The sequence below is a fragment of the Dipodomys merriami genome, unplaced genomic scaffold, assembly GCF_024711535.1.
Source record: "Dipodomys merriami isolate MVZ:Mamm:240054 unplaced genomic scaffold, mDipMer1.0.p SCAF_574, whole genome shotgun sequence".
NCBI classification, from domain to species: Eukaryota; Metazoa; Chordata; class Mammalia; order Rodentia; family Heteromyidae; genus Dipodomys; species Dipodomys merriami.
The window spans coordinates 352,378-375,000 of NW_027206151.1; the positions used below are offsets into that span (position 1 = coordinate 352,378).

At 52.6% G+C, this 22,623-nt stretch overlaps 2 protein-coding genes and 1 long non-coding RNA gene across 4 annotated transcripts in view; 2 read left to right on the forward strand and 1 right to left on the reverse strand.

Annotated features, from left to right (window-relative positions):
• Positions 1–5,965: 5,965 nt before the first annotated feature.
• On the forward strand, positions 5,966–7,367 carry LOC138812983 (interferon-induced transmembrane protein 5-like). The gene is made up of 2 exons (XM_070001223.1): positions 5,966–6,157; positions 7,155–7,367. Exons 1-2 carry the CDS (start codon positions 5,966–5,968, stop codon positions 7,365–7,367), a joined length of 405 nt encoding a protein of 134 aa, XP_069857324.1.
• A 4,891-nt stretch (positions 7,368–12,258) lies between these two features.
• On the forward strand, positions 12,259–15,182 carry LOC138813013 (uncharacterized). The gene is made up of 2 exons (XR_011367678.1): positions 12,259–12,718; positions 14,053–15,182. It is a non-coding gene; the product is annotated as an uncharacterized lncRNA (long non-coding RNA).
• Positions 15,183–16,229: 1,047 nt separating this feature from the next.
• The window catches only part of LOC138813012 (protein-glucosylgalactosylhydroxylysine glucosidase-like), an 11,532-nt gene continuing 5,138 nt past the window's right edge, over positions 16,230–22,623 (reverse strand). Inside the window, exons 5-14 of one of the 2 annotated variants that reach the window (XM_070001286.1) lie at positions 21,005–21,124; positions 20,684–20,815; positions 20,399–20,510; positions 20,221–20,293; positions 19,992–20,128; positions 19,781–19,914; positions 19,605–19,700; positions 19,350–19,447; positions 19,069–19,280; positions 16,231–18,993 (exon numbers count right to left, since the gene is read on the reverse strand). In XM_070001286.1, coding sequence (XP_069857387.1) covers positions 18,938–18,993; positions 19,069–19,280; positions 19,350–19,447; positions 19,605–19,700; positions 19,781–19,914; positions 19,992–20,128; positions 20,221–20,293; positions 20,399–20,510; positions 20,684–20,815; positions 21,005–21,124 — 1,170 coding nt within the window. In that variant the 3' untranslated portion in view covers positions 16,231–18,937. Of the gene's footprint in view, positions 18,994–19,068; positions 19,281–19,349; positions 19,448–19,604; positions 19,701–19,780; positions 19,915–19,991; positions 20,129–20,220; positions 20,294–20,398; positions 20,511–20,683; positions 20,816–21,004; positions 21,125–22,623 lie in introns of both variants that reach the window. The other variant, XM_070001288.1, reaches the window with a different exon arrangement.

The window sequence follows — 22,623 nt, forward strand, 5'->3', positions numbered from 1 at the left end:
TCTGGGGTCTCCGTGGATTCCTGGGGCTCTGCAGGCCTGGCCTTGGATCTGGGGTCTCCCTGGATTCCTGGGACTCTGCAGGCCTGGCCTGTGCATCTGGGGTCTCCCTGGATTCCTGGGACTCTGCAGGCCTCGTCTGTGGATCTGGGGTCTCCGTGGATTCCTGGGGCTCTGCAGGCCTGGCCTGTGCATCTGGGGTCTCCGTGGATTCCTGGGGCTCTGCAGGCCTGGCCTTGGATCTGGGGTCTCCCTGGATTCCTGGGGCTCTGCAGGCCTGGCCTGTGGATCTGGGGTCTCGTGGATTCCTGGGGCTCTGCAGGCCTTGTCTGTGCATCTGGGGTCTCGTGGATTCCTGGGGCTCTGCAGGCCTGGCCTTGGATCTGGGGTCTCTGTGGATTCCTGGGGCTCTGCAGGCCTTGCCTGTGCATCTGGGGTTTCAAGGATGGACCCCGAGCTCCAGGTGGTGCCGCCTTCCACGCCGGCAATGTCTGATGCGTGTCGGGGGCCTGGGGTGGGCAGGCCCTGTGTGCAGTGGTGGCAGGGAGTCCCTGGCTCTGTGGCCGGACTGCAGCAGACTCTCGATGACATATGCCGGGTGCAGCTGAGGATTGCCGGCTGACGACTACCCCTGGGCTGGGGTCCTGGCACAGACCCCCCTTCCCCCCTGCACTGCGCCCGCCTCTCTCCTGTTGTGCCCAGATAAGGGTCCCTGAAGACCACCAAGTTGCCAATTCCAATGCAACCGTCACCGATGCAGTGGCTCAGAGCTGAGAGCCCTGACTTCCAGTTTAGCAGGGTTTTTACTGTGGTTACTGCAAGGGTAGAGGATTTCCAACTTAGCAGTTACCTGATTAGTTAACATTTCGTGAGTGAATCTTGTAAAATCTCATTGGCGAAAATGTACAGACTAAGCCGTTAAGCAGCAAAATATGTTAACCATGCTATCTAAGACACATCTGGAGCTTTACTCTCCTGCTGTTACTGGTTGACTGCTGCTCGGGAGTTACTGGTCAATGTGGTTGCAGTCATGTGGTTTTTCCAGGAACCTGAGCTCATATGGCAGTAAAAAGTCTTTTTACAAAATGGTCTTAATATCCAGTATGGTTGCACTTTGGCCAGGCCAGGCTTCTCAAGACCAGGCCTGCAAGACCCTGGCTGTGTGAGTCAGGACCCCAAACCTTCCCGCCAGCCTGTCTCTGGCAGAGCAAATACACCCAGGTTGGGAGTACAGCCATCAGGACAGCAACAAGAGTCTTTCCACTCAACACCCGGTATGAACCACTCTGTCCTACCCCTGTCTGAAGCCACTCTGAGGTCGGATGACACCACATGTTCAGATTCTTGAAATCTGCAAGCATCCTGAGTAGGGAGACCGAGTCTGGCCCACACCATATTGGCCACTTGGTATATAGTAGGGTCTAGTATCCTGTCTTCTTGGTGGGGGAAGGGGAAGTCCCACCTCCCAGGTGATGGGCATGCCTGAATTCCTGGAGGCAGGGCGGGCATCTGGCTGATCTAGCCCTGTCAGTCCAGTGCCCGGGACTGGGAATTTCCTGTGACCCTGCCCCCGGCCCTGGCCCTGTTTAGGCCCAGCCCAGCCCAGACATCGTGATGCCATGACCCGTGTCTCTGTGTTCCTGTCCTGTCTCCTGGCTGCTGGTCACCATGGCATTCCAGTCCAGCTCTGCAGTTGGAGCTGAATTGGTTTGCTGGTATTGTTTTGTTCGTTCTTCTCTCTCTGGCCTTCATGGATCTGTTTCCTAACTGGGTTAAGTTTACTTGCTGCCTATAGGTCTTTGTAGTTGGTCACCTGCAGACAGACCACTAGTGTTCCAAAAAAGACTCCAAATCTGACCTCTCAAAATGTGGCTTCTCTATTTTCTCGTGGCTGGATTTATGACTGATTTAAGCTACAACAATCTCTCTGAGCAAATTCTGTCTGTACAGTTTTGAAAATACATGCCTGTAGCCCCCACACACAATAGCGATCGGGAATTCTCCATCCCTAGCCAGTCACTCAAATGGCAGTTTTTCTTTCTTTTCTTTTCTTTTCTTTTCTTTTCTTTTTGGTTGGTCGTGGAACTTGAACGCTGGGCCTGGGCGCTGTCCCTCAGCTCTTCAGCTCAAGGCAAGAGCTCTCTACTCCTTGAGCTACAGTGTCACCTCCGGTTTTTGAGTGGTTTATTGGAGATAAGAGTCTCATGGACTTTCCTGCCTGGGCTGGCTTTGAACTGTGATCCTCAGATATCAGCCTCCCGAGTAGCTAGGATTATAGGTGTGAGTCACTGGCGCCCGGCCAGTTTTTCTTAATACAAGAATTACAAGCCCACCAGCATGATGCCAAGAATCCAGATTTAACAAAATTAAGGAATTTCAGTACCCTTTTGTTTTTTCCAAATATGCATCTAATTGAAAAATAGCACTGAAACCAAATTATATCACAAATTAACTTTTTTTTAACCTTCCTTCAAAGCTTTCCCAGTAGGGGCAGTTTTAGGATTACTAACCCTATCACCCACATTACTATCAGGTTTCCAATGTCCAGAAAAGAGACAGAGTGAAGCCAGGCCTCCTGCCCATCCTATAGGGCATCATCCATCCGATTCCTTAGGGTTGGGTGCTGCACCTTGGTGCCAGCTGACCACCCTCCCCACGAATGGACCTCTGTGTGGGCCTCGCCTACCATGTGTGGGCTGGCTAAGATGCACTTTTGCCAGGTCAACCTTCACCCCTTGAAGACAGGCCCACTGGCTCATCCTGTTTTCCATGTCCCCTTTTTTTTTTTTCTTGATTCTGACTGAGATAAAATCCAAAACAGTTCTAGACAAACAAAATGACAATGTCTTTTACAGTGATAAACAAACCTTCATACTCAAATATCTGATACTTATCCCCAAATTTTAACAGTGGAGGGAAATAAATCCTAGTCTTCAAGATATTTAAATTTTGCTAAGCCAGATAGCTCTTGATAACAGTGTTAACAGATACATGCATACCAGATTTTCTTGAACATGTTCACACACACATTTTTGCACAAAAATCTTATAGCGCACAAAATGAATATGGGCTGTACATTTTCTGGAATTTCAGTGGCAAGGGATTTTTTTTTTTTTTTTTGCCAAGAACAAGTAGAATCTCTTACAGATGACCAAGATTTAAAACAAAACTTTGCTAACAAATTACCAAATCACCTTAGCATCCCCCAGCCCCATTTTTCCAGGGCTTGCTTGTGTTAGCAAGGTATGTTAGCATACCAATGGACCTTTGAATATCTTCAGATGGAGGAAGGGAGGGGTTACCTGAAGCTCATCTCTTAGCCTACCTGGTTGGCTGACTATTTTTTTTTAAAATACAATTTTAAACAAGAGCACTGTACAATTCCAATTCTAAGAACCAGGACTGAGGCCTCCCATACTCTACCTCCAACATCCAACTGTGATACTGAGCAGGCTGCAGCTTTAGCCAGATGCTAAATGGCTAAATGAAGAGCCAAGACACAGAAAGCAAGAATCCGTATTACCAAGACAGACAAAACCGAAGGCTGAGTTGGGGCCTAGTGGGCCCTCGGCTCAGGCCTAACCAGAACTCTCTACAGCGTAGTATGAGAGTGGGTCCTTCCTACTCAACAAACCAGCACCCCACCTCATCAGCATGGGGGCGGGGACAGAGGGTGGGTCTTGAGCATGTACGCTTCCCTTACCTCTCCATTTTCAGATAGATCAATCCCCAGAATACAGAAAAACATACTAACAGACAACAGACAGACACTTACTCTGGAGGTCTCCTGAGTGACTCCAAACTCCAAAAAGAGTTAGTGGCATGTCTGGTGTCCATGAGCCTGTCTGTTGAAGTGGTGGAAGATCAAGCGGTGTTTGCCCTACAGAGTCTCCTGTACTCCGGCAGCCTGGATCCCTGAGGCCATTTGCCTGTGACTCAAGGAGCCCAGATGCTCTCCTTGGCACTGGGATGACTCAAGGAGCCCAGATGCTCTCCTTGGCACTGGGATCCTGCTGGCCTCCAAATGTCGTAAGGTAACTTGATTGTGAGAAACAGAGAAGCTACATTGGGAGAGGCTGAATTGGGAGTCTTTAGTGGAAAGCTGGAGAATGCAGATAGACGCCTGTCACAAAGGCCTACAGCCCCTCAAATACACTTAACACTGTTAGAAAACTGAGCCATGAGAGCAGGAGAGAAAAGTAAGAGCAGAAAAACAATGCCAACAACCCAGATCCACCCCAGCGGAGAGCTGAAGGGGGACGCCATGCTGACTGAGGAGAGCCAGGAGACACGGAAGCTCGTGAGCATGAAGCATGGCGTCCTGGTGGCTGAGCCGGTTTGGGCCTAACGAGGGGCAGGGGCAGGGGGCAGGGTCACAGGAAACCCGGGAGTCTCCCAAGTTCAAGGCACAGGACTGACAGGTCCAGTAACCTATTGTCCAAGTCCCTCACCTGCCTCCAGGAATTCAGGCACACCGTGGGAATCTAGAAACCGAACTGTGAGGTCTGACAGGGAAAGAGAATGGGAATGCCATTCTCTGACAAGACTCTCAGAATGCTGGAGGTTGCCCTGGAAAGATCAAACAATCCTGGCTTAGCAGAGATTCAGATTTCTACCTGAAATGTGAGCTGTCTGGGAGCCTGATGTCAGATAAAAGCTTGTGAAAACTGCCACTTCCTAAGATAAGGAAGTCAGTTATCACTTGTACACAAAATCAAGTCACATGTGGTGTTTGTATCTGCAGAGACATGGTACCATACTTCCTTCACATACTCCCCTGTACTAAACTCAATAAATACACTTGTTAGCGGGACCTCCAGTATCTGAAGCTGGTGGAACACTTCAGATCCCCTGGTGCCCCCCACACCACAGTCCACAGCCAGTTCCCGTCTCCGATACTACCTGGTCACGGTGGATTACCACACATCCCCACACCCTGGGAGGTGGGGCTTCCCCTTTCTCCACCATAAAGACAAGATGGCACCTGTTAAATCCAATTCCTTATCCACCATGTAGCCAAGATGGTGCTAGTTAGACCCAGCGTCTGTCACAACCCATGCAACTGGGGCTAAGGCATTAACAGATCCCGGACCATGGAACTGAGGTTTGGGGAGCCAGGGGACCGAAGCCGCTGCCAGCTTCAGGCGGCCTGCACCCAGTTTACAGGGCACTTATTGAGTAGGGTAGAGGGGCACACGTGCAGAAAATGAGATCACAGTATCCCTGAAGTCACAGGCAGGGTCACGCGGTATAATCTTATTCAAGTGATAAATAGCTTTTTTATCTTAAGAAGAAAGTGTCAGCAGCAAATGGCTTACAATTCACATAGCTTTTTGTCTATCCCAAAGTTCTCAGAAAGCTTGGTATGAGATTAGCCTATACCCAGGATAGAACTCTGAATTCCCATCCAGCCAGGACTGATCCAACCTTCCCAGGAAACTCTCAGTGTTCTGAGAGTTCCACTTCCCAACCCTTCCCGGTCTCACAGCTTGGCTTTTGGGGGCTCTCACACGCATCCCTTCTTCCCTGGGATGTGCATTGGAGGGTACGTGACCCCCAGCCTCTCCCTCTTCCTGCCTCCCAGTTTGAGGCTGCTCTGCCAGGTACCTGACCTGTGTGCCCACTCACAAACTGAGGATGATCTGGGAGAAGTCCTCAGCGGCTGCCCCCTTGCCATCAGCCTTCTATGTGTGGGGGGTCCCCTGGCCAGGTCAGGGGGCTTTAGTGGGTGGTCTGAGGCCGCCGTGCATGGGCCACGGCTTCTTTTGATGGGGTCTCCCCAGGGAGGGGTGGGGGACACTGGTTTTTGAGGGCGGGCCGCATTGGTCCGCTCACTCCAGGCTGTAATTTGTGTTATATATAGCAGGCGGAGCTGGCCTGCCAGGGAAGGAGGCTGTGAGGCTATAAGCAGGCCTGATGTCTCCCCTGGACTGGGAGTTTGCGTGAGGAAGAGACGGCACTGGAACCCATGGACACAGCATACCCTCGTGAGGACCCCCGGCCCCCAGCTTCCCGCAAGGCTGATGGTGCTGCCGACGTGTCCCTCACGCTGGCAGCGTCCTGTCCCCCACCTCGAGACCATCTGATCTGGTCAGTCTTCAGCACACTCTACCTGAACCTGTGCTGCCTTGGTTTCCTGGCACTTGTGCACTCTGTCAAGGTGGGTGAGGGTCGTGGGGGGCTCCCTGGGGCCACCGGGGAAGGGGACCCTATTGGCATGGCCAGAGACAGGGTTCCTCACAAAACTGGAGGCCACGAGGTTTGTTCATAGAACAGAAAGGCCTGAGCATGAGGAGGTGTGCTTGTTGGGTGTGTGTAATGTCAGAGGGTGGAGTCCGCAGCGTCTGCTCACGGGGCCTTCTTCACACACTGTGACGGCTCACCTGGGCTGCTGGTCCTGAGTGGAGCTGGGGTCCTCTCCCCAGAGGGCTCCCCCCCACAGAGGGCTGGGGTCCTCTCCTCAGAGGGCTCTCCCCCACAGAGGGCTGGGGTCCTCTCCCCGGAGGGCTGGGGTCCTCTCCCCAGAGGGCTCCCCCACACAGAGGGCTGGGGTACTCTCCTCAGAGGGCTCCCCCCCACAGAGGGCTGGGGTCCTCTCCCCAGAGGGCTCCCCCCCACAGAGGGCTGGGGTCCTCTCCTCAGAGGGCTCTCCCCCACAGAGGGCTGGGGTCCTCTCCCCAGAGGGCTCCCCCCCACAGAGGGCTGGGGTCCTCTCCTCAGAGGGCTCCCCCCCACAGAGGGCTGGGGTCCTCTCCCCGGAGGGCTGGGGTCCTCTCCCCAGAGGGCTCCCCCCCACAGAGGGCTGGGGTCCTCTCCCCGGAGGGCTGGGGTCCTCTCCCCGGAGGGCTCCCCCCTACAGAGGGCTGGGGTCCTCTCCCCGGAGGGCTCCCCCCCACAGAGGGCTGGGCCTTATGCTAAGCCGGGATGGCCGTGGGTGACTGCCAGGCCCGAGGCACAGCACCCTGCAGCCTCCATGTGGGCCGGCGGCTGCTCGCCTCAAGGCACCATCCAGGACTTTGTGTGGCTGGAGACAGTGGAAGAGGCGCTCACAGTGCCGTCCAGGCTCTGGGTGCAGTCGGGATCTTTCGTGTGCCGGGGGGTCCTGCCTCCTCAGATGCGGTGGGCGTGTGAACATCTGGTCCCACTGGTGCTCGCAGGCCCGAGACCAGAAGGTGGCGGGGAACCTGGAGGCTGCACAGCGCTACGGCTCCAAAGCCAAATGCTACAACATCCTGGCTGCCATGTGGTCCCTGGTGCCCCCTCTTCTGCTCCTGGGGCTGGTGGTGACCGGCGCCCTACACCTGTCCCAGCTGGCCAAGGACTCTGCAGCCTTCTTCAGCACCAAGTTCGACGATGGAGACTATGACTGACAGGATGAGCCTCTCCTGTCCTACTTGAGGATGCTGACCCCAGGGGCTCAGCACCAGCTCCCTGGACCCTACTATACAGCCTTGATTCCCTCCTCCCTGTGACCACAGGGCCCCCTTGTCCAACCACAGCATCCAATGCCTACCCGTTCAGACCCTGCTCTCCTTCCCCGGTACCTAACTCTGCCCCTTTCTTCCTACTCACCAGGCTTACCCTCTGTTCACCATTAAATATTCCCGGTTCCAGAAGTACCTCGAGTCTCCTTCGTGGCTGCAATGGTGGGGAGGAGGGGGAGAGAGACCACAGCCAAATACTTTAACCAACCCTCTGCTCTGTATTTGCTGCCCCCAACTGTCGCCTTTCCTGGGCTCCAGGGCAGCCTGTGGTTCTAGGGTGGAGGCATCTGGGTATTTTAGGATGATGCTTTGGAATGCTGGCCTTTGATCCCTGCCGCCCTGCGGTTTGGTGGCCTGTGTTCCCGAACATGGGAGGGTGTGGCCCAGGCCACATCTGTACATGTTGCTGTGTGTCCTGTCCCTCACAAGTCGAGTGCTGTCCTCCTCCTCAGCTGTCAGAACGTAAGCCCCTGAATTTTGAGAAATCGGTTCTGTGGGAGTCTTTTTTCATTCCCAACCCAGAGAAGGCCAAGAGGAAGGTAGGTGAGGGCTGTTTGCTGCCAGGGCCTGGCTCTGGACACGTGGTCACACCGTCCTCCATGTCACTGACCCCATACACAGCCTGCCTCTCTCCCACAGCTGTGCAGAGGCCATCAGTGGGTAAGGTGACAGGTGAGCCACCAGTGCAGGATGCGCTTGTGCTAGGTCACGTCCTGTGCATCACATAGCTCCCTTGGCCCGGAACCAAAGCCCTGCAACTGGAGGAGGGAGCAGCAGGGGTCTGCCTCCGCCCTGCCCCCACCGTGGGGCTGGGCCAATGACAGGGAAGGCTAACTGCAGGGCCCTAACCAAGAGATGGATCAAGGGTTTGAGCACTCTACCTAGGGTCCCTCCCCCATTCCTGGGGCGCCTTTGCGTGCCACCCCTCTCTGCGCTGGTGCAAGGGTCTTGCGTGGTTACTGTGCTTGGAGACCTCTCATCACCCATCCTGTGAAATGCCTGCAGCCATCGGTTGAGCCCCATGCTGAAGATTCTGAGCCGAGGCAGCCACTGCAGATACAGGTGTCGCGGGTCTGTGCTGGGCCTGGGATGGTCCAGGGAGGGGGCAGGGGGTGGCTGCATGTGGATCAGTGTGCGGACTCTGAGCCATATGGTGCTGGGTACACCTTCCCCCAACGGGGCAGGATTGTTGGGTCTGTGGTTAGATACGGAAGACAGAGTGTGTGGTCACCAGGAGGAAGTATTACCCAAAATCCCCTCGGCTCCTGGGTGGAGAAGTGTTTCCCATAATCCCTCAGCTCCTGGGTGCAGAAGTGTTTCCCATAATCCCCTCTGCTCCTATGTGGAGAGTGTTACAAATAATCCCTCAGCTCCTATGTGGAGAGTGTTACCCATAATCCCTCAGCTCCTATGTGGAGAGTGTTACCCATAATCCCCTGAGCTCCTGTGTGGAGAGTGTTTCCCATAATCCCCTGAGCTCCTGTGTGGAGAGTGTTTCCCATAATCCCCTCTGCTCCTGTGTGGAGAGTGTTTCCCATAATCCCTCAGCTCCTGTGTGGAGAGTGTTTCCCATAATCCCTCAGCTCCTGGGTGGAGAAGTGTTTCCCATAATCCCCTGAGCTCCTGTGTGGAGAGTGTTTCCATAATCCCTCAGCTCCTGGGTGGAGAAGTGTTACCCATAATCCCTCTGCTCCTGTGTGGAGAGTGTTACCCATAATCCCCTGAGCTCCTGTGTGGAGAGTGTTACCCATAATCCCCTGAGCTCCTGTGTGGAGAGTGTTTCCCATAATCCCCTGAGCTCCTGTGTGGAGAGTGTTTCCATAATCCCCTGAGCTCCTGTGTGGAGAGTGTTTCCCATAATCCCCTCAGCTCCTGTGTGGAGAGTGTTTCCTATGAACCTCAGCTCCTGGGATGCTGTCTGGTGGTTCCTATACTCTATCCCTGACACTCTTCATAGGGTTTCACAAGAACTCTCCTCTTAGATCTCTGATGGCAGGCCCTACACATTCTCCTACGGAAAAAAGCAGAGGGAGACAGGTCTTGGGAGATACGGATGCTTAGATCCCTAGCTCCAGTGCTGCCCACAGACTAATACGTCTTTCCTGTATGTGTGTGAAAGATTAAAAATTAGAGTTACATTTTACAATTGCTAACTGCTGATTTTGCTTCTGTAAACTTGCTTGCACTAGCACTGACCCTTCCCCTCCCTGAAAATAAGTAAAAAGTTTCAGAGTCCAGACGCCAGCCCTGGGACAAGGTCTGTAGTCGTAGATAAAGAACAAACAAGTATGTAAATTTAAATGTAAAGGTTAGTTTAACACTGTCAAAGACAGTACCTGTTTTGTTTACAACTGTGTATTTCATTCAAGAACCAAGAGAAGAGACAGGGGGAAAAACTTAGAAACCAACAGAAGACCTGTCTTTAGGGGTATACAGGCAGAAGTACACTTCAGCTGGTCATGCATGATGGGACAGGCCCTGGGAGGAGTCCACACAGGGTGAAAGGGGGCAAGCTGGCACAAACGCAGTTCATCTAACCCTAAAGAGTCAGATTGGGTGTGTGCCCATTCCATAGAAGGGGCTGAGTGGCCCATCTTTGTTCTCTCTTTTCCCTGCAGATAGACACTAAAAACATGATGGTTAAAATGAGTGATGTGATGATCTGATTAATATTGCTAAAACTTCCCCTTGGATGTGTTAACATTAAAATTAAAAAGGCCTTAAAAAGAGGGTTAAAAAGTTATTTGTATAATGTGACTTGCTTTTAATGTTTTACAATTAGAATGTTTTTAAAAGTCATAAAGATGCTAAGTCTAACTTTTTGGTTCAGTTATGATGATTGTTATTTTTGCATTAAAAAATTGTCATTTGAGTTTAAAAATCTTAATGTGTGTCTGTTTTAAAACAAGCAGCCAAGAGGCAATGAGTGACACTTGGCCTCAAGATTTCAAGGGATCTTTTCAAAATGCAAATAAAAACTAAGGTATACAATTAAAAAAAAAGATTAATAGGAGACTTAAAAAATAAAAAATGGGGGGCTGGGAAGGTGGCTCAGTGGTAGAGCACTTGCCTTACATGCATGAGGCCCTGGGTTCGATTCCTCAGCACCACATAAAGAAAAAAGCCGGAAGTGGCACTGTGGCTCAAGCGCTAGAGCGTTAGCCTTGAGCTGAAGAGCTGAGGGACAGCACTCAGGCCCAGAGTTCAGGCCTCATGACCGGACCCAAAAATAAATAAATAAATAAATAAAATAAAATAAAAAATGGATTTTTGGATATAAAGTTTAAAGGTAAAGTTGTTTTTAACATTGGCTTCAATGTGCACAGAGAAAAATTAGGATTTCCAAAATAATTGCTATTCCAGTTTGCTCTTATAGGTTTTTTTTTTAAGTTTCCAGCAAAGTCCAGAGCAAAGCATAGAAAATTCTTACAAGTTTGTCAGATGTAACTTTGACTCTTAATAAGTTTCAGGTAAGAGCATGCTTAAGAGCTACTTCTATGTTGACCACCTTGTTGCTTTTAATTGGAGTAAGGTGGCCTTTTATAAGACTCATTGATCTGCAAACTGATTCAAAGCCAGCCCAGGGAAGAAAAAGGTCCTTGTGAGACTGTCACCTCTACTCAGCCAGCAGAGTGCTGAAAGAGCAAACAGAGATGCTTTGGGACTCAAAGTGGCAGAGTGCTAGCCGTGAGCTGTAGAGCTGAGGGACAGTGCTCAGGCCCCGAGTTCAAGTCCAGCGACCAGCTAAAGGGAAATACCAATGAGGCATTTATCCCAATGTGGAGAAGACACTCCTGGGACAAAAGCAATGGAGGAGCATCCAGAGGCAGTAAGCCACTGCTTGGATGGCAGAAATGTCAGATCCTAGAGTCATTTGTGCATGGCCCTTCAAAACTGGTCAGAGCCGGGAGGTCATGGGAAGATAGTTTGGAAGCATGCCTAATGTCCATGACTATCTACCTTGTAAGGGACAGGAACTTGCCAGTCCTCTGTGATAGTAAAAAGCTAATGTTATAAAATGTGGGGGATAGTTTAAATCTCAACCCCTTTATGTGCCAAAAGCTCAAATTGGCAGCTGTAATTGAACTGACACTAGTTACATAAAGTTCATCTGCTCAAAAAAAAAGTTTGTAAACCTGAAAATGTGTTTCTATTGATATCTGTCTAAAGGCCTGCAAAGGTAACTTAGGCATTGTTGGGATCATTAGAGATCACATTCCTAAGCCATCTAAGAAGATGCTTTTACAAACCAGAGTGCTAAATGAAAGATTAAAATTGGGGCTATGTCCATTTTACAATATGCTAACTGCTAATTCTGCTTCTGTAAACCTGCTTACGCTAACACTGACCCTTCCCCTCCCAGAAATAAGTTAAAAAGTTTCAGAGTCCAGATGCAGGCCCTGGGACAAGGTCTGCAGACATAGATAAAGAACAAAACAGTATGTTCTTCTAAGTTCCTGTTAAAAAAATTCCCCAAATGGGACCAAAGATAAGGACCATCCGGTGAGTCCAGCAAACTAGGTCAAACGTCAACCCATCACAAGCCTGTAACTATGTGAACTCCCCTCCAGGGTGACCGCTCCCCCTAGATTCGCCCTGAGCCAACCAGTTTACAACGAGTGTTACAGTTTCCCGCTTAGCAAAATGATTGCTGGAGTACACAGTGACTTGTAAATGGACCAATCCTGGGGTACCTGGTGTCATATGCTAATCCTGTGGTTTTTGTCTGTGGGGAGCCGGGGCGAACGCAATTAGACTCCGCCCACCGCCCACTCCCTTCCAGCATTGAGGTAAACAACTCCATATTAGGCAGTGCTTGGCGGGATGGTGGGTCCTGGGCTTTGCGCATGCGCGAGCCACGTAGAGTCCCCAGCCAATCCCGTGGCACCTGGTGACGGTGAAAGGCAGACGACCAATGATAGGACGACACGTGTCCCTATTCCCTACATAAGGGCCATGTTTTCTGTGCACGCTCTCTCGCGCTCAAGCTCTCCTACAACTAAGAAGGCTCTCCAATAAAGTGTGATCTGAGAAGACTCCTGGTGTGGTGGTCGTTCTTCCTCGCTGGTCGAGAAGGCGTTCCCCACAAGTGGTGCCGAAACCCGGGAACGAACCAGGGACGGGACCCGCGCGAGAGGCTGAACAGGAGCCAGAACTCAACACACGGAGAGGGTGGTGCACCGGTAAATTCCCAGGAAAAGGGGGAATCCGCGACAAGAGCGGGGGTAAGTTCCCAGGTAAGAGGGGATCCGCGATAAAAGCGGGAGGGATTTTTTGCTCATCTCGGTAGATAAAAGAGAGAGCGGAAACCCGGGAAGAAATAAAACACAGGCCTAAAGTGAAAGTAACAAAAAAATAGAACTTTTAGAACTAAGATGGGCGCCGCCACGTCACATCCAATTTTTCTGGCCCTGGAAGAGCTGCTTCGCTCAAAAGGACTAAAGTTAAAAAAGGACACTTTACGGAGGTTCCTTGAGGAATGCAACATTGTAGCTCCTTGGTTCATAGTCTCCCGGAGCCCTACCTCAAAGGAAATGATGTTACAAATGGGCTACTGCCCAGGGCAAGGACTGGGAAAAAACTTGCAAGGCTGTAAAGAGCCTATTGATGCCCACCGAAAACTTGATAGACATGGGCTGGGTTTTTCATAGGGGCCGCTGAGAATCATATTTGAAAGAGTTATATTTTACTGCTCGTCATTGTCATACCTTGTAACTAGCATTTAGATATTGAAAGGATCTATTAAATTAGCATTGTATTTGGACAAAACATAACCAAACTGCAGGCCTATTTTCTTTCATACCTAATTAGAAATAAAAGCTAGAAGTTCTTTAAATTCAGTAGGCCAGTAATAGCTTATAATTCCCTTTCTTAAATTGACTCTTCTGCTGTGAGCTTTCTAATGACTTTATTTTCGAAGTTCCTGCTCAGGAACTTGAGGAAAAAATGCTTGGATTCAGGTTGATTTTGAATGTAAGTTTCCTATAACTCAAACACAAATTTTGATTAGTTTTAATTGGATCCTAAGTGTTTTGAATTTCTTGATTGATATAGTAAGATAGTAGAAAGATTCAAGTTTCATAGACTCACGAACAAAAGTTAGACAAACAGGGACTGGGTTTTTCATAGCGGCCACTGGGGCGGGCATTCCCATAGTTTGGAAGACGGGGGATCCAGTATGGGTGCCTCAGTGGCCACTGCCCTCAGAAAAGCTTGCTGCTGCTCAAACTCTAGTACAAGAACAGGTAGAACTGGGGCACCTTAAGCCTTCTGTTTCTCCTTGGAATACTCCTATTTTTGTAATAAAAAGGAAATCCGGAAAGTGGAGATTGCTACATGACTTGTGTGCAATCAATGGACAAATGCAAATTATGGGTCCAGTTCAGAGGGCATTAATTCTCAGTTGCGAGGAGGGTTAATGGTGGTCAACCAAAGGATTGATCTCGTCCAGGAACAAGTGGACACCCTTTGGCAAATTGCTCAGCTTGGCTGTCAGTGGAAGTATGAGGGGTTATGTGTGACAAGCATTCAGTATGATAACCTTACCCGAGCTGCAAACTTATCTAAACAGTTGTCGAGTTATTTTCTAGGTAACTGGACTGGTGAGTTTGATGAAATGCTGGATCAGCTGCGGATTGCCATTGTGACCGTGAATTCAACGCGAGTGGACCCTGGATTCGTGGAGGGACTCCAGTCTTGGATCTCCTCTGCAGTCTCTTGGTTTAAAGAGTGGGTGGGAGTCGGAATGTTTTTAGCCTGCTGCCTGGGAGGATGCGTGGTCTGCCTATGGTTGGTCTGTCGCCTTCGAGCCCAAACCAGAAGGGACAAAGTTGTTATCTTGCAAGCATTAGCCGCTTTGGAGAGTGGATCCTCACCCCAGACCTGGCTGTCGGCCCTGAGAGGCAATTAAGCCTTACCATCCTGCATAGCCTTAGCACCCCGAGGGATCAGGGGATCCCATTGCACCGGGACAGGTATGCAACTTGTAATTTGGGACAGGGTGCGAGGCAAGTGCACTGCACTTGAGGAGGACCATCTCCTCAAGAAGAGCATGCTGGGTTGCAAGTGGGTTGATGCCCAAGATCCCACCTCTGCAAAAAAGGCATCGGACGGGCCTGGTCATCACTGGGGAAGGCGCCCCTCAGGCGAAGACCAGTGCAAGGTCCTCTCATTAATGTTTTAGACAGAGGCCCAACCTCTACTCTTACCTGTCGCCAAAAAACAAAAAGGGGGAACTGTGGGGAGCCGGGGCGAACGCAATTAGACTCCGCCCGCCGCCCACTCCCTTCCAGCATTGAGGTAAACAACTCCATATTAGGCAGTGCTTGGCGGGATGGTGGGTCCTGGGCTTTGCGCATGCGCGAGCCACGTAGAGTCCCCAGCCAATCCCGTGGCACCTGGTGACGGTGAAAGGCAGACGACCAATGATAGGACGACACGTGTCCCTATTCCCTACATAAGGGCCATGTTTTCTGTGCACGCTCTCTCGCGCTCAAGCTCTCCTACAACTAAGAAGGCTCTCCAATAAAGTGTGATCTGAGAAGACTCCTGGTGTGGTGGTCGTTCTTCCTCGCTGGTCGAGAAGGCGTTCCCCACATTTGTCTTTAAAAATGCCTGTAACCTCTGCTCAGGGCTCTCTCCCTTGCCGAGGCAGAGAGCCCGTTTGGGCAAACGCTGAATAAACTCCTCTTGCTTGTTGCATCTGCTGGTTTGGAGTCTTGGTCCTTGGGGTGCCCTCCCGTTGAAGAAAGTATCCCAGTGAGTCTGGGGTCTTTCACTAAACAAGCTACACTGCTGTAGCTGGAGAAAAGGTCTGTGAAGTTGTCAAAAGTTAAATATTGTTCTTAATGACATCTAACCCTGATGGCCTCTTTGTAAAATAGGCTAAGGTTATAGATTCCTGGCTAGGTAAGATCAACGCCCCTAAAGTCAGCCTGAAAAAGTTACAGAAGATGGACCTTCACCCTTCTACCCCCTTTTTAAGATCAAGGGTCCAGAGTCAGTTTTGAAAAAATGAGACAAAATAGATAAAAAAAAAAAAAAAGGCATAAAGAATAGTGTTAACTGTTGTAGGTGTTCAAGGTGTGGAGACTGCATCTGTCAGAGATGGCTACAAGACTAAGCCTTCTGAGCCTTCTGTGTCTATTTACAAAAATATCTGGTTAGTAAAAAAAAAAAAAAAAGAGTTGTGATTTTGGTAAATTGTCCTGGGCTATTGTTTAAAGATCTTAAAAACCAGCAGGATCAAAGCCTGCCAAGCCTATGCAATGTATCCTTAACCAGTCTGTGTAGGAATTTACAGCCCAGCATGAGGTGTGACAGTCCCTTGGAGCCACTGAGAGACCCTGCTGCTGCTGCTGCTGCTGCTGCATACCCTAATGGGTAAAGTTCAACGACGGCCTGACAGCCACCTGGAGAAACTCCTGCTTGATTCCATCCCCTGAGTCTGATTCCTGGTTGACTGCTGCTAAATCTAAGATCTTGTGGGACATTCTTTTGGGTGATATCCAAAAACTCTCTCTTCCCACAGTGGATATTGGGGACAAGGATATCAGTGGCTTGCTTGTCTTAGGCACTTCAGTGCATAGTGACTGGAAATCCACTCTATGGTCACAGCCTAGTTTGGCTCTGGTATGGTAATAACCTGAGTGTGTTATCAATGGAGGTAATACTCTTAGCCTTAAAATCTAGCAAGCTTCTGCATCACAGTGGTGCCTTAAGGCTGTTCTAAGATAAAGGTTCCACAAGCAAAAAAAAAAAAAAAATTGGGCAGTTTTAAACTCCAGCCACACGGGCTGGGAAGGTGGCTCAGTGGTAGAGCACTTGCCTTGCATGCCAGAGGCCCTGGGTTCAATTCCTCAGCACCACATAAGCAAAAAGAAAAAAGCCGGAAGTGGCGCTGTGGCTCAAGTGGTAGAGCGCTAGCCTTGAGCTGAAGAGTTGAGGGACAGCGCCCAGGCCCAGAGTACAGGCCCCATGACCGGACCCCCCCAAAAAAAATTAGACAATAAACTCCAGCCACAAAGATGCTCAAAAAATTATAAAGAAAAAAAGGTAGTAAAAAAAGCCTTGGGAAAAAAATTTAAAAAGTAAAAAAATGTCTTTAAGACAAACCTCAAAAAGTTTAAGTATATAGCAAATGGTATGAGTATGTCTTAAAATTGGAGCTTACAAGTACAGCTGGTATAAAATTAAGTTAACTGTGATACACGGAGTCAGGACTGGTAAAAAAAAAATGTAAGGGGCTCTGGTACTGTTAATTTTGTTACAATCGGACCTTGTATACTCAACAGACTGGTGTTTTTTGTAAAAGAAAAAGATCAGCACAGTCCGTCTATTAGTTCTGAGATCCCAATACCAAGCATTGAGAACTGACACCCCACAAGATAATATAGAGACACCCTAAATTTTAAGATTAAAATTAGTCCAAAGAAAAAGGAGGGAATGAAAGATTAAAAATTAGAGTTACATTTTACAATTGCTAACTGCTGCTTTTGCTTCTGTAAACTTGCTTGCACTAGCACTAGCACTAGCTAGTGCTAGCACTAGCACTGACCCTTCCTCTCCCTGAAAATAAGTAAAAAGTTTCAGAGTCCAGATGCAGGCCCTGGAACAAGGTCTGTAGTCGTAGATAAAGAACAAATGAGTAAGTTCTTCTAAGTTCCTGTTTGGAAATTCCCCAAATGGGACCCGAGATAAGGACCATCTGGCGAGTCCAGCAAACTAGGTCAAATGTCAACCCATCACAAGCCTGTAACTATGTGAACTCCCCTCCAGGGTGACCGCTCCCCCTAGATTTGCCCTGAGCCAACCAGTTTACCACGAGTGTTACAAAATTTCCCGTGTAGCAAAATGATTGCTGGAGTACATGGTGATTTTTAAATTGGGCCAATCCCGGAGCACCTGGTGTCTTATGCTAATCCTGTGGTTTTTGCCTTTAAAAATGCTTGTAACGGCTGCCCGGGGCTCTCTGACTGACCGGGGCAGAGAGACCATTTGCGCAAACGCTGAATAAATTCCTCTTGCTTGTTGCATCTGCTGGTTTGGAGTCTTGGTTTCTGGGGCGCCTTCCCACAGACGAAAGTATCCCAGAAGTCTGGGGTCTTTCATGTGAAGCTCTCTCCCATATCTGCTCCCCAATGAATTTAGGTTGGCTCATCGCTGAAAACAGGGAGTAGCAACAACATGAAGTAAAGGCAACAAGGGAGACACAGGGCCTGCCTGGCTCCTTGAGCTTGGAAGCTACTGCACGTCCTGTCCCGAGTTGCAGAAAGAAGTCAGGATAAGATGCTTTTTTCCAGCATCAAGTGTAATTCCTCAAGCTGATTTGGCACAGGGGCTCTGGCTTTACCAGAATCTCAGGCCCAGATAGTAAGGCAATCATTCTGGGGATACCCTGATAAACTAAGTCAGGGGCTTAGGCCCAAGGTACAGAGGCTGGGCAGACCCTCTGGCAACGGACAGCTTTCCTAGCATAGCTGGCCAGAACCCTGGTCTTCCATCCCACACATTTGGCTCTGGCCCCACTGACCAGTGAGGGGCTTCAGGGTCTTTCTCTGAAGTCCATGTGACTTGTCCTGTGGTGAAGACAATACTTCCTTCCTTTCTCATAGGCTGGAGGTTGAGGATGGCTGCCCATCCCATGGGCCAGGGGCTTCTGACTCAAGAGTCTAGAAGAGTCAAAGAACATTGAGGCTCAGGGGCTCACCCCTGTCATCCTAGCTACTTGGGAGACTGAGATCTGAGGATCACAGTTCAAAGCCAGCCCGGCAGGAAAGTCTGTGAGACTCATGTCCAATTAACCACCAAAGAAACTGGAAGTGGAGCTTGGATCAAGTGGTAGAGTGCCAGCTTTAAGAAAAAAAAATGCCAGGGGCAGTGCTCAGGCTCTGAGTTCAAGCCCCAGGACTAGTAGATAAAAGAGTCAAAGAGCTCCCACAAGCCCTGTACCAGCCCCGCCTGACCCCAATGACAGGCTAGGAGAAGCTCCTGTTTATTAAAGTTGCAGAATTTGCTAGACCTGAGAAATTCTGCAGGTGACTAATCCCCTTCACCCATGCCCTTCCTCACTGGCCACTTTCTCTGCGGGCCACTCCCTACCACCCCGTGACGAGAACAGCCCAGGAACCAGAAGCATGGGGGTCAAAGCCTGGGTCTGCACAGGGGGCAAGGTGGCATGCCAAGGAGCAGAAGTGCTGGGTCAGCCTGAGGGCAGGTGGATGGTGGCCTGGGGGGCACCTGCCGGCCCACAGGGAAGGGCTCAGCTGCCGGCAGACAGCCTTGCACTGGGGCGGAGCTGGGGGATACACAGAAGGTGTGGGTGTGGAGGACCTGTATGCCTGGTGCTCAGGGAATGGCCACAGGTGGCGGGGAATGGTGTCCCGGCGGCTCTGCAGGAGTCTGGTATCTTCTAAGGATTCTCTTGGACAATTCTCAGAGCTGGGATTTCTGGGCAGCTACTGGGATGACCTTTGAATTCGACCAGCAGAGGGCGGGAAGGAGACCTTGTGTCCTGCAGGGAGAGAGAGGTATCCTGGGGTGAGGCAGGACCAGGGCACCTGGGTCACACGCCGAGACCCTCACCTACCCAGTGGCAGGGGGAACACGGCCTGCGAGGGCCACAGGTTGGCCTCCAAAGGTGGGGCCCGGGGCCCTGCTTGGGCTGTGACTTCAACTGTCACGTGGTCCTTGGAGAAGGCGAAGTTGAGTTTGTTCCCCAGGTAGGAGAGGCCAGTGAGATGCACTCCAGAGACACCGGCTGGGCACAGGGGGTCAAAGGTCACGCCTGCCTCGGTGACCCTGCGGGGAGAGCTGGGTGAGGACGTGCACGTGGGAGCAGGTGGTCACCCTGCTGGCCGCTGTACTCACCTAAACCCCGTGCATCCGAAAAGCACTGCCTGCAGGAAGCCCCCCATGCCCGTCAGGAAGTTCACGGCGCCCGACCCGTCCGCATTCTCTGTCCACACCTGGAAAAGCCAAGGGTGGCAGGCAGGGACGCCCAGGCCAGTGGCCCTCCTAGGCCTGCCGTTCCAAGGTCAGGCAGGAGTGACCGGAGCTGAGACCCTGCTGAGACTCCCAGCAAGGGCTCAGGAGGGGTGAGCAGGGGGCGCGAGTTCTGCTGACCTTGAAGGGCTCAGTGATGTAGGCGAAGCTTCTGTCCAGAAAGTCCCGCACCCTAGCTGGGTCCTTCAGTTCCATCCATCCCACAGCAAACATGCTCTGAGGTCAGAGTTCAAAGACCATGTGAGGGTAAAACCCACTGTGTGGAAGGAAGAGAGCCGAGTGGGACAGCCGCTCACCCAGGTCATGGCAGGGCCCTGGGGAGATGTCACAGCCTCATAAATCTCCAGGTTCCTCCTGCGGACGTCGGGACGCAGCCGGAAGGGGACAGGGTATCCCAGGAGCACCACGTCTGCCTGCTTCACCTCCTCCCCTGGAGGAGACGTGGTAGTGGTGGGTGCCAGGACCGACGCAGAGTCTGGGGTCTCCACAGGGCAGAAGGCCACTTACCAGGCTCATACCCATCAAACTCAGGGTGGAAATTCCGCTCTGGGTCAAAGGGCACTTTGATCTTGTCAGCTACCACCAGCCACTGGTCTGGAACAGACAGTCCCAGATCCTGGGCCAAAGCAGCAGCAAAGCGCAGGCTAGGGGGAGAGCAAAAGCTGAAGCCTCGGCAGACTGGCAGGGCCTGCCTGAGGGGCGGCGTTGGGGCAGAAATGGGGGTGGGGTGCCTGACCTGTTCTGGACCAGGACATTGGTGTACACGGAGTTGTTGACTCCTGAGTGGTATTCGTCAGGCGGCATGACTCCTAGGCACACAAGGCCACCACCGCCTTCAGCGCAGCTCAGGAGTGAGGCCCTGCGTGAGACGGGAACCTACCCGCTCCCCCCGCCGACACCTCCCCGGGCCTTACCCTTCAGGTGGTATTCCTCATCCTCGGAGCTCCACTCCACACGGCTGCACCAGAACTCAGCCACAGCCCTGACTACATCCCAGCCACCAGCCTCTCGGAAGAGCTGCAGGTCCTGCGGGGTAGAGGAAGGACGAGGCCCAGGCCCAGAGTTGTTGTGCAGGCCCGGTGCCCACACCCCAAGCATCCAGAAAGAAAACCCTGTGCCCCATAGGCCTCTCCAGACGATCTCCCAGGACCAGCCCCACCTAGTTACAAGGTGGGCATGTCGTGGCTGCAGGGACACACCTGGGTGGTGAGGTAGTACAGCTGGAAGGCCAGCACCACAGCCCCGTTGACGTGGACCTCCTGGGTCCCATAGACCTCTTCCGGGCAGACCTCCAGACCAGAGCCTGCGCTCTCCCAGGCAAACTTGGCTCCCTGTGCGGGACAGGGGTGGAGATGAGTCAGCTTCAACCCTGATACCCCATACCCCAGTTTTACCCTTGCAGAGGTTCAGAGAGGGTGGCGCTCTAGTGCGCTCTGTATGCCCCACCGTAGGCCTGGCCAGCTGCCCACTGTGTGCTGATCCTGGGGTGTGGACCCTAGGGCGTACTGAGCCACACTCACCTGGTAGCCGAGGCTCCGCGCGTTCTCCAGGGCCCCACCCAGAGTTCTGATTCGGTACTCTAAGATGGCCCTGGCAGCCTCTGGGTGGAACGCCAGGATATTTGGGAACATCCAGAGATCCTGGGAGAACATGAGTTCTGGAGCTGAGCAGGTGCCCTCATCCTCCGTGATGCCACCCACCCACATCCAGCCCTGGTGGCTGCCGGCCAGCGCTCAGCATGCAGGGCAGTGGCCGGCGCTCAGCACGCAGGGCAGCGGCCAGCGCTCAGCACGCAGGGCAGCGGCCGGCGCTCAGCACGCAGGGCAGCGGCCAGCGCTCAGCACGCAGGCACTGGCCAGCACTCAGCACGCAGGGCAGCGGCCAGCGCTCAGCACCCAGGCACTGGCCAGCGCTCAGCACGCAGGGAAGCGGCCGGCACTCAGCACGCAGGGCAGCGGCCAGCGCTCAGCACGCAGGGCAGCGGCCAGCGCTCAGCACGCAGGGCAGCGGCCAGCACTCAGCACGCAGGCACCGACCAGCGCTCAGCATGCAGGGCAGCGGCCAGCGCTCAGCACCCAGTCACTGGCCAGCGCTCAGCACGCAGGGAAGCGGCCGGCGCTCAGCACGCAGGGCACTGGCCAGCACTCAGCACGCAGGCACTGGCCAGCGCTCAGCACGCAGGGCAGCGGCCAGCGCTCAGCACGCAGGGCAGCGGCTGGCGCTCAGCACGCAGGGCAGCGGCTGGCGCTCAGCACGCAGGCAGCAGCAGCCAGCGCTCAGCACGCAGGGCAGTGGCCAGCGCTCAGCACGCAGGGCAGCGGCCAGCGCTCAGCACGGCAGCGGCCGGCGCTCAGCACGCAGGGCAGCGGCCAGCGCTCAGCACGCAGGGCAGCGGCCAGCACTCAGCACGCAGGGCAGCGGCCAGCGCTCAGCACGCAGGCACTGGCCGGCACTCAGCACGCAGGGCAGCGGCCGGCGCTCAGCACGCAGGGCAGCGGCCAGCGCTCAGCACGCAGGGCACTGGCCAGCACTCAGCACGCAGGCACTGGCCAGTGCTCAGCACGCAGGGCAGCTGCCCTTTGGCAGGGTCTGTGCTGGTCTCTTCAGAAGGAGACTCTAGGGGCTGCTTCCAGGCCCACCCTGGGCCGTTCCTGCCTGCCTCCCTCTCCAGCCGGGCTTCACTCCCCTCTGACACACGGGTGTGCCCAGGGGCTCCAGTCAGGACCTGACACAGGCGTCCTGTGCCTGCCCGAGCTCAGCCTCCCGTGGCCTCATCCACAAATGGCCATATGCTGCTGGTAGGACGCACGGGAGGACATGGGGTGGCCCTGGGCCCCCTCACTCTCCTCCTCTGCCTCCAGGCCACCGACACCCACCTCCCACACGCTCGTTCCCCAGACCCCACTCCTCATGCGCTCCCCCTGTGCTCCAGCGGCGGAGTGTGGCTTCCTCGGGGAAACTCCAGGCCCACACCCCCGACTCTACCAGGCCTGATCTCCACGCTGCCGTGGTCCTACTCTGTCCTCATAGCCGCACACTTCGGCTCTGAGCCTGAGTACCTTCGGCGCTCTGGAGCTCTCACCTGGATCACTCTTCTCTACCAGAGTCCTGAACCTCCTTCTGAGATGCCACCGCCTCC